This window comes from Argentina silus (assembly GCF_951799395.1).
Source record: "Argentina silus genome assembly, chromosome: 11".
NCBI classification, from domain to species: Eukaryota; Metazoa; Chordata; class Actinopteri; order Argentiniformes; family Argentinidae; genus Argentina; species Argentina silus.
In genome coordinates, this window is record NC_139665.1 from 766,619 (window position 1) to 777,660 (window position 11,042).

Here is an 11,042-nt window from a genome sequence, read left to right on the forward strand (position 1 = left end):
GCACTTTTAAGAGGGATGTCTGCATGTTCAAGTCTTTCACAATGTGACTCCTGTCTTCATTTGCAATGATGGGGTTTTGTACCCACTGACTGTGCCAAATTGTATTGTCTATAGTCTACCGCTTATGATAATTTTATAAAAAAAGATCCCATATAACAGAGGAACACTCATTTCCCCATCCCTTCGCGTAAACTATTTCCTGTTTCCTGTGTCTCAATGGCCATGTCTGAAAGCTCATACTGCCTCCTGCTTACTAAAGATATCTGCTACATATTAAGAGGGGAAGGCAAATCTAGTGTGAAAGTTTGGCATTTTGTTCACAATTTCAGTAAATTTTGCACACTAAAAACGGCTACTAAATAGTAATAATTTCAACATTTGCAACAATACACACTGCTGAGATAACCCATTCACAAGGCTGTTCAAGGAAGTTGAATGCTCTCCAATGAAAACAAAACACTGAAAAAGTCACACTGTTGCACACCGCCAGCAGACAGACAGAGCTGATGTCACTGTTAGCAGCGGAGGAGAAGAAGAGAATATCAACCTCCATTCTGACGACTTAATGAACAAATCAGCTTAGAGTGTTTGTAAGGAGGATCCTCTCCAGGTCAGAGTGCGCTGCCCCTAGTGGTCACCTTGGGGAACTGCTATTTACATTCTAGAAACCAATATTTTAAATTGGTTTCAAAGTCAAAGATACGAGGCTATATCATTCAGCAAGGCACCACTAACAAATACACATTATGTCAATAGAGGGTTACGTTACTTGATGGACTTTATTTGAGAAACTAGGTTCTAAAATAACATTTTAAATAAAAACTAAAAGGTGCCGATGAAAAATAAATTGTGATGTGATTACATTAAAATAAATGATGCAGGGAGCTGGTGTGTGACATAAAAACCCTGAGCTTGTCCAAGACAAATACATGGCCAAACCATGGCATGGATGAAGCACTGCATGTTCCTACCACTGCTTTATTAATAATGAGAGACTAGACTTTAAGACAAGCTTTAAAAACAGCCCATGCTTCATATGATGCAAGTCTGAGTGCAGGACATCTATCCGGGCAGAGCAGCTGAGCGGTCACAGCACAGATGGTGTGGCTTGTTGCCTCTCCGCTTTAAGCCCCCATGCTTGGGGTGGTTCGTGGTCAGCCATTTTGTAAGTTTCAAATGGATATTCATCCTTGGATATCAAATGGTAGAGCCAAGGCTAGTCAACTGCCTCCAGCTTTAGGTTCCATATTTGAAAAACGAGGGGGGGGCTGACTCAAAGTGAGGTCATTTGATATGCCATCAATGTGGATTTTTATTTTTATTTAAAGCAACTTCAACCAACTGACATGGCCTTAAAAACATTCTTGACCTCAAACCCTCGCGTTCTTGACTGATCTATAGAATGTGGAGGAATTAAAGGATGGTGTGTGTGTGTGTGTGTGTGTGTGTGTCGGTCGGTCGGTGTATGTGTGTGTGTGTGTGTGGGGGGGGGGGTGACAAGAGCAGCAGCTCTGCAATAAAGGCGCCAATGAGAACAAAGAGGGGGTGGAAGAACAGTTTAAAAAGAGGGATACTGACGTTAGGACTGACCCATCTAAACCTACTGCGCGCACAATGACAGCCTATCCCCACCGTCGTGGAGACGGCTTATGTTGATCGGCAAGATCTGCCTGATTGACGTGTCTATCCTCCCATCAAGGTGAGGGTCGAGAGAACAGGCCTATCAGGAGCCCGGCAGGGCGGGCGTTAGGAGAGGGGGCTGGGAGCGGAGTGTCATGGAGGATCAGCTGGAGAACTGTGGCCGTCCAGGGAAGCCGAGCTCAGGGTCCAACCTCTGGAGTTTCTAAACATTTGTTTGGCATTTATTTTACTTTAACCTGCGTTAACATTTTTTTGTGATCATGGAGATGAAGAAGAGGATCAGTTTAGAGTTGAGGAACAGGACACCCGCCGAGGTAAGCTATATTGGTATTATTTATTAATTGTAATAAGCTAAGAGGTGACGTTAAGCAGAGAGCCAATAACGCGGGGCTCTTCTACTTGCGAGGCTTCGCGCCGTGGCAGTCAGCGTTACCGGAGAGGATGCGAGGTTTCTGCGATTCACACTTTCTTATCTTATACGATTCTGTATGTTGTACGACTCTGTTCAAATATTATAACTCAAAGTATACACAAAGACTATTCAATAGACTGTTGTGAGGTTAATATATATGTATATATATATATGAATATAATCGACAGCATCGTCTAGGCACCACCATCACTCCGTCTCTTGGACCGATGAAATACGCTCAAGGTGTCGATGTGAAACCTACTAATCATTCATACGAACGAATTCCACCAACAATTAGGCTATTATTATTGTGATTATTATTAAATAATTGTTAATAAATGGCCAAGACGCCGTTGACGTCGTGTTGTTAACTCCAGTGAAGCAGACGAGCCAGAGAGAGAATGACTGACGTTGAAATGTGGAACAACTTTTGATGTCCTGGAGAGTGACTTGGAGACGTGATAAATCGGTTTGTTATGAAAGTTGGTGAATGTTACGCTATATGAATATGAATAGTCTACCGATAAAAACAAAAAACTTCCAACAGGACCTAGAATTCACTTAAATTCTCGTGTGAGTCTGTCTGTCAATAGTGGTTATAGCAGGTTAACCCAACGGCATGGTTCGTTTCTCTGAGCGGACATTTTACTAATGGATGAAAGCAGCTCCAACCATCTCATACAACAACCCTTTAAACCAGAGATTTAAACGGAATAATGCAACTTATTTAGTCAGCAGCCGAAGCGACTGTTCGCGCAGGGCGACGCGTAAGCAGGCGTCGGTCGCGTCCGTGTCTAGGTGATGTTGTGCGGGCCACCGCGGGGCTGCTGAGCCCGTCTGACGGGGGAGTGGAAGTCATTTTGTTGCATATGAGCCGATGTTAACGGCGGTGACGGTTTAAACGGGATTTAGACACACGGAAATTACTGGCCTGTATGTTTTATTTTTTTCTTACGGACAGGTCCAAATCTACGAAGTAGCCTATATACGCTACTACAAGTTTCTCTTTACACAATGTTCTTAGTGATTATGTAACAAGTCCTCCCGACATATCACAGATAATTTTGTAGGTAGACAGTTGAGGGTCCTGTCGCTTGTTTTAAGAATTGAAGGAATCTGGCAGATGGTGTGTGGGGTCTCAGACCGCCTCCCCCCTTTAGTAGATTACAGTAAACCCACAACTGAACCATCAGCGGTAGAGCTGGTCTGAGGACTGACAACCAGGTCCTGATTCATTCATGCCACTCACACCCTCGGGAAGTGTCTCTCTCTCTCTCTCTCTCTCTCTCTCTCTCTCTCTCTCTCTCTCTCTCTCTCTCTCTCTCTCTCTCTCTCTCTCTCTCTCTCTCTCTCTCTCTCTCTCTGTTTCTCTGTCTGTTTCTCTCTCTCTCTCTCTCTCTCTCTCTCTCTGTTTCTCTGTCTGTTTCTCTCTCTCTCTCTCTCTCTCTCTCTCAGTACAGTTTCCAGCGAACTGCAAATTTTGCAGAATAAGCAACTGCTTTCCTCTCACACCAACACAACTTTTTGAAATGAAATATCCTGTAACACCCAGATCACGTTCTGCCACCTGAATGTATGTATTTTTAGACACCATAGGCTATTCTAGGTTTGTTGAATCCAGAAAGGGGAGCTAACAGACATGGGACCAGGGCATCACTTCGCTTGTTTTGGGTGTGAGGAGGTTGATGAGCTAAACACAACTAAACCAAACAACAATCACCACCTTCTGATGGTCATAGGCCTGTATGTATCACATGGTGACAGGCCTGTATGTATCACAGCCATGTTTCCAAATTCATCTTGACTCGTCATTATTATTATTATTATTATTATTATTGTTATTATTATTATTGTTGTTGTTGTTGTCTTACAGGTGGCAGAGCTAGTTGTGGACAACTGTCGCTCCAGCGATGGAGAGGTGGAGGGTCTGACGGAGGACTTCAAGGAGCTGGAGTTCCTCAGCATGGTCAACGTGGGCATCACCTCCCTGGCCAAGCTGCCCTCGCTGCCCAAACTACGCAAGGTCAGTGGTGGAGGTAGAAATTTCCACCTCCAGCAGCCTCCCCTGGTGTACACTAGTGGTCCTAACAACACACATTGACACCTGATTGGGAGAAGATTCCCCAGGAAGTGACTCTGTATTCATGCTGGTCTCTACAGGCCTCACTTGTTCTCTGCTTTTACTGTTATAAACTCCCATAATTGTTATAAACTGTACATAATTGTTTTAAACGATATAACAGTTATAACTGTTCTACTTGTTATCCTCTTATGTTTTGTCTCATGGTCTTTTAATAGTTTTTATTAATATTCCTGTAAACTGTGTTGCATCAGTGTATGAAATTATTTTTATCCGTTTATGAAATGATTTGTATAAATAAAGTTTGATTTGATTTTGTCTGTTTTCCCTCCAGCTGGAGCTGAGTGACAACAACATCTCCAGTGCTCTGGAGACACTGTCTGAGAAGTGTCCCAACCTCACCTACCTGAACCTGAGTGGCAACAAGATCAAGGAGCTGAGCAACGTCGAGGCCCTGGTTAGTAGACCTCCTCGTCCCGGGTCTTGTGTATTATATTATTATTATATAGAGAGAGAGATTTTATATACGAGCTGTTAGCATATGTCCATATCACCATGCAGTTACTGTTCCGGGTTGGAATTGATCATCAAATAAAGTTTATTCATCATTTACACAGAATACAGCCGTAGACGGGGCAAGGAAATGCTCACGGCAAGCTAGCAACAATCAAACAATTAGCATTGCAATGCAATATAATAATAATAATAACAAAAACAATAACACAAGGTGGCATTGTGTTAACAGTAGAAACACAACAACAATGTTAGATCATGAGGGTTGCAGGAGCCTCTGACCTCTGTGTTCTTCTACTGAGTGGTTAGATGTGTGCTGCTCTGACCTCTGACCTCTGCGTTCTTCTACTGTACCAACAGCAAAACCTGAAGAACCTGAAGAGTCTGGACCTGTTCAACTGTGAGATCACCACGCTGGAGGAGTACCGGGAGAGCGTCTTCGAGCTGCTTCCTCAGGTGACCTTCCTGGACGGGTTCGACCAGGAGGACAACGAGGCTCCGGACTCAGAGGCCGATGACGATGGTGAGCGTTGTCTAGAACCAGTTGTGTTGATGCTAGCCATGTTGTCGTTGATTTCTGTCATACTGGTGAAGAGCCGCTCTGCCCCACGAATGTCGTTGCCTTGTCTACTTGTGTGTAATGTAATGATAAATAAACTTTGAACTTTAACTTTTGGTTAATGACATTTTAGTGTTTTCAATGTTATTTTATGAGAATGTAGACGGATGTCACTCCATTTGAACTCCTGTGTTCTAAAGGCACTGAAACTCCTCTTGTCATGCTTAGATGAGGATGAGGATGGTGAGGAAGGAGCTGGTCATACTGGGGACTACGACGATGAGGATGAGGATGAGGATGAGGAAGGCTCGGAAGGAGGAGAGGTTGGTCTCTCCTACCTGATGAAGGAGGGCATCCAGGTGAGACGATGGGGAACGTCTAAAGTGTGTGTGTGTGTTTGTGTGTGTGTGTGTGTGTGTGTGTGTGTGTTTGAAGTGTTGAAAGCATAAGTCCGTTTTTTCAATTAAAGAATGCTGTTTGTTTCGCCCTAGGATGAAGAGGATGATGATGACTATGCAGAAGAGGAGGAAGGTGAGGATGGATTATTGACGTCAGTTGTCGAATATATTATTTTCTGACACAGAATCATTAAAGCCACAATCCGTAATTCGTGAAGCCGTTTTGTATATATAGATTTATGATACATGCCCATTGATTATTGATGAATATTACTTAGATGCCCTGTGAGCTTATTACAAATGTCTTACACAATCATAACCATCATAACCTATAGTATAAGGCTGTTTTACTCCAATGTTTACAAACCACAGGGACGTAAGCAAACACTATATAGCTTCAACATATGTTTAAATCTCCCATGTTGATGTCACAGACGGTCAGTCCTTGCATTTGATTTGCCTTGATTATGGCTTTAATGATTTGTGTAGAGCAGGTACACTAATCAATTGATGAAATACGGACATTTAGCATTGATCCAATCACTCGATGTGTGACAGTGATCTAGAGGGGAAGCATCGGCTCTTTACCTCAGGAGGGTTTGACTTGTATTGATCCATGCTGAGGCCCAGTGCGGCTTCGACACTGATCCGTGTGTGACTCCCATTGAAAGTAGTCACGAGCTTTAACCTCTGTCTAGGACCAGACTATGTCTAACCTCTACCCTTGAACAAGGTCATAGTCGCTCCCTGTCCCCTCCCCTGTAGGCAGGTAACCTGTAAGACTGTACCTATAGGCAGTTGAACTCAGTTTGTTTATCTCACCAACTGCCAAAGAATTCCGGAACACTCACCACCTAGAGTGCCAAGTGTTCTATGTGGTGTTCACCTGGCAACAACACTCTGATTGGATTGACAAAATGAAGCATCATAATTTATGCATTTTTTTGTGAATAAAGTCACCCTTGGCACTCTAGAATGTTGACAAGTTGGGCGACTTTATTCACCCTCTGGGCTGAATGAGTGAAGTAAGCCAGAGCTGAATGAGTGAAGTAAGCCATAGAGCTGTTTGAAGCCATTGTGTGTTGTCACTTTGTGGATGCTGCTGAAGCTCCCAGTGGAAGGTGAACTACGCCTTTGACACACAGAGACAGAGCAGTGAATACTGTGAGATGACATCAGTAAGCAGCACCTCGCTCGCGAGGCTGGTGGAGGTAGAAATCGGAGGACGGGCTCATTGTAATGCATGGAACGGAATGAGGAATGGTATCAAACACGTACCATTCCTCATTCCGTTCCTTGGCTTACAATGAGCCCGTCCTCCGATTTCTACCTCTACCAACCTCCCCTGTCTCCAGTATGTGCTTGGACCATAAATCAACTCTCATATGATGGTGGAAGGAGAGATACTCTCCTAATTACTCATATATACACAGTACACTTAAGGTCTGGGAAGATTAAATAAAGATACATGTAGACTATGAAGCTGGAGAACCACATAATAATGCCACCAAAATGGTTGCCCCTCAACCACTTCTGCAGTGTTCGGTAGCTTAATGCTAATTCAGTCTATAGAGGAGCTGTTGCAAAAAGACTGAACCGAATCCGGATGTTTCTAAGACCATTTGGTGGGTCGAACATGCAGCGGGTCTGGTATTGGCCCCCATGTTGCCTGTGGATCCGATTTTGTTAAATTCAGAATAAAGAAAAAATGCTAATTTGCAGAGACTGTCATGGCTATTTGTGTGTATTTGGTCACAAATCAACATCTGACCTTTTGGATTGGCTTGTGTCTGTGCAGAGGAACAGGAAGTCGCTCAAGGGGAGAAGCGGAAGAGGGACCCAGAGGACGAAGGAGAGGATGACGATGATGATGACGACGACTAGGCCTGTCTGAACCTCTGGTCCAGATCTCAACTGTACAACAGTTCCACAAAAAAAGTGTGATCTTTCAGATTGTTTCTCTTTGTACACTAGTTATCACTGTAGAGGCTGTGTTTCTTTTTATTTATATACATATATATTTATATATATATATGAGATGCTATACAAGGAGATTTTATTGACATTCATTTGTAATCATTCCATGTTAAATTACCACCCCAAATCTCGTCATTGTGCAGAGGGACAAAGATGGTTGTAGGCAGGTGGGCGGGGCTACGTTTGTCTCTTTTAGAGAGGCTGTCATTTTAATGGCAACTGGCAACTACAAAACAAAAGTTGTCCGCCTCTTTGTCCTCTGTGTTCAACAAACCTCCCTGTGACGTCCCAAGACCGAAGCCAGGACTGAAAGCCCCAAGTCACGTCCACTGTGAGGAAAGGGCGCCCCCTACGGGACAGCACGACACAGTGCCATCCCACTGCTCAGGTAGCCATGGATACCTGGCTAGAAAGAGGCCCCAGGAACCTCTAGTCAACGATGTCTGCCAGAAGCTGTCCCCTTTCTCCGATGCTTTTTCTACCAGATATAGTCTCCATTCACAACCATTAAGTCCTGTCTGTCTCCCGTAGGATAGCGTAGCTGAGGGTGTGGTAGTTCAGTGTATACAGTGTAGGAGTCGTAGGGGTTTTACAAGGGTGATAGGAGGGAGGGTGTATAACAGTGGGAGGGTGGGGAGGATCTAGAAGAGTCATCTCGTAGTTTCAATACCAGAGATTGCCCTGGGGAGGGTTGCACTGCGACTGATCCTAGAACTGAAGCTGAACTCGGATTCAAACGGGCTTGTGGACTTTCTAGGGCCAGAGCTGGTAATCTCTGTTCTGAATCAAACCTAGCGGTTTGCCCTTAACCATATCCTTCCATAACAAATGTATAACAAGTATATTTTGGTCAGGTTTAACGGCTCATGTCCGTTTACAGCCTGGGATACTGTAACTCAACTACTAATGTTGATGCTATGGTAGAAGTGGCTAAATGCACTGCTGTAATGTCTGCATGTTAAGGTCAAACTGCTTGGGTGTAGGATTGAATCGCATCCCGAAGAACCTTTTTACCTTTGTCTCTCGCTATTGATGCAGGTTAGTTTATAATTGTACTGATATTTTACACAGCAGGAACAACAATCTATTATTTGTAAGGCAATATGTATATAGTTTCAGTTCTAATGGTTTGGTGTTTCATGTGTTTTTTGTTGTTTTTTTAAATGAAAAATGTTTGTCATTTGTTTTAATACAAAAAAAAACTTTGACTCTACACATTCAATATCAATTATTTTCCATCCATGGCTGTTGTGACAGGTTTTGTGTGCTGTAAACATCTTACGAGGGGTTTTGAATAAAAAATATGAACAGAGAAGAGAAAATGTGTTGGAATAGTCAATATTAGTTTGGGTTTTTTGCAAATGATCAACAAATGACACAAACACCATTCAGTGCCCGTGCAACCAGTCGGGCTGTCACATGTCTCAGAGCTATGGACTCTAGCACGGTTTATTACCAAGGTCTTAAAACAAGACAGTTAAAAGAAAATGACTGACTGTCCTCATACAGAAACACATTTACTTGAACCAGGCTCCAGGTGTTTGTGTCCGTCCACAGAGCATGACAGATATTCCCAAAACCAGCCAAGCACTTTCTGTCTTGAAAAGGTATTCAGTGAGATGTGAGGAGTGCGTTTGTAGCAGGGGAGGCTGGTGGAGGTAGAAATCGGAGGAAATCATTGTAATGCATGGGACGGCATGAGGAATGGTATGAAACGTGTGTTCGATACCATTCCTTATTTCATTCCATGCATTACAATGAGCCCGTCCTCGGATTTCTACCTCCGCAAGCCTCCCCCTGGAGTGTAATATGAACCATCAGGCCTTGAGCTGTCGTATGAGTTACCGAGACTCCGCTCACGGTCTGCTGGCCTTAAGTCTGATATCACACGAGGCTGCCGGCTGTCGGGCGCCACGGACATTCATAATTCATGAGGTGGGTTGTGATTAGTGGAGAGCTCAGGAGGGAGGTGGAGGGGCGGGGTTAGTGGAGATGTTGGCGGTAGAGGGGCGTGGACAGTTTGGAACATGGTATTAATTATTCATGAGACTGACCAGACGCTGCCAGACGCAGCACAGATGGAGAGGATGGAGACCAAACATTGACCGTCTAAAAACTGAATTCATATTCCTACAATTTCTTCTAAATCATTTCACAAATCTTTTTCACTAAAAAAAGTTTTTCTTTTATAACCTTTTTTTTTTAAGTTTTTCTTTTTTAAATATTGTATCAAGAGTTTATAACATACAAAGACATTATCATTTGATAGAAAACCATAGTTTAATCAACAGTATCAACAAACATTGAGGAGAATGATGTTAATCAATTAATCCATAACTGGATCCTGCACGTGTAGCAGGGGAGGCTGGTGGGGGTAGAAGTTGGAGGACAGGCTCATTGTAATACATGGAACGGAATCAGGAATGGTATCAATGAGCCCGTCCTCCACTTGATACCATTCCTCATTCCATGCATTGCAATGAGCCCATCCTCTGATTTCTACCTCCACCAGCCTCCCCACGTATGTAGGCCAGGGTGGTAGAGGGTAGTTGTGTGTTCGTTCTTGGACCAGCATCACAGAAATACATTTCCTCTTCACAGCAGACAGAAAGTACAAACATCTCAGTAATGCAAGCGTGCTATCTTAGTGATCACCATGGTGTCAGATTACAGCTCTTTAACAAGCCTGTCAACAGCTCCCCTTTCTGGCCCCATCAACACTCCCTCAACACCAGGGGAGGCTGGTGGAGGTAGAAATCGGAGAGCGGGCTCATTGTAATGCATGGGTTGGAATAAGGAATGGTATCAAACGCGGGTGTGATTTCATTCCTGATTCCGTTTCGTACATTACAACGAGCCCGTCCTCTGCAGCCTCCTGCAACACCCAGTCGGTCCTCTCAGCTAAACATACCTCATTATGCGGTGACAAACAGATGTATGTCTTTATATATTCTCCATAACCATCTATTGAAGGAATGCTTTTCCTGTATAATATATTGTATTTAGATATGCAGTTAGATATAAAGCACAAGCCACTGTCAGTGATATTTTCTGTATTTTTAAATAATTATACATAGCCTACCGCCCTGGGTCTGTGTAACTTGGGATAATTCAACGGCTTGTCTATTCAATTTCTAAAGCTTCCCACTGGTTGTCGATAAAGATTTCTAAGCTGTTTCTGTACGTTTTTGATGTTGCTTTTGTATGATGTTTTTATAAATGTATCAAACTAAAAAAAACAATTAAACAAGAATGAAAAAATGTTGAAAAGGATGAAATGTGTTTTCGTCTGCCGGAAGCGGAGCTGGTCTGGTGCTGTCTGTGTTGTCCCACTAGATGGCAGCGAAGGACTCGAGGTGATCAATAGACTTGAAGTGACCTCTTTTCCCTGCAGTGTTCCAGACCGCGTCTGAGGACAGATGGTGCTCTGCTCTGAACCAGGTTGACCCTGTGACCTCTGTG

The 11,042-nt window shown here is 43.4% G+C and overlaps 1 protein-coding gene across 1 annotated transcript; it reads left to right on the forward strand.

Annotated features, from left to right (window-relative positions):
- Positions 1–1,767: 1,767 nt before the first annotated feature.
- Positions 1,768–8,894, forward strand: anp32e (acidic (leucine-rich) nuclear phosphoprotein 32 family, member E). Its single transcript, XM_083680977.1, has 7 exons — positions 1,768–1,955; positions 3,927–4,076; positions 4,468–4,590; positions 5,007–5,169; positions 5,434–5,564; positions 5,697–5,736; positions 7,402–8,894. The coding sequence occupies exons 1-7, from the start codon at positions 1,902–1,904 to the stop codon at positions 7,485–7,487; spliced, it is 747 nt and encodes a 248-aa protein (XP_083537103.1). The 5' UTR covers positions 1,768–1,901; the 3' UTR covers positions 7,488–8,894.
- Positions 8,895–11,042: the final 2,148 nt, after the last annotated feature.

What these genes read in the sequence shown, in the direction of transcription:
- anp32e (XM_083680977.1), top strand. Translation starts at nt 1,902, where the DNA reads ATGGAGATGAAGAAGAGGATCAGTTTAGAGTTGAGGAACAGGACACCC. An exon ending in GGAACAGGACACCCGCCGAG is followed by an intron (nt 1,956 to 3,926) that starts GTAAGCTATATT and finishes GTTGTCTTACAG; the next exon opens with GTGGCAGAGCTAGTTGTGGA. An exon ending in CGCTGCCCAAACTACGCAAG is followed by an intron (nt 4,077 to 4,467) that starts GTCAGTGGTGGA and finishes TTTTCCCTCCAG; the next exon opens with CTGGAGCTGAGTGACAACAA.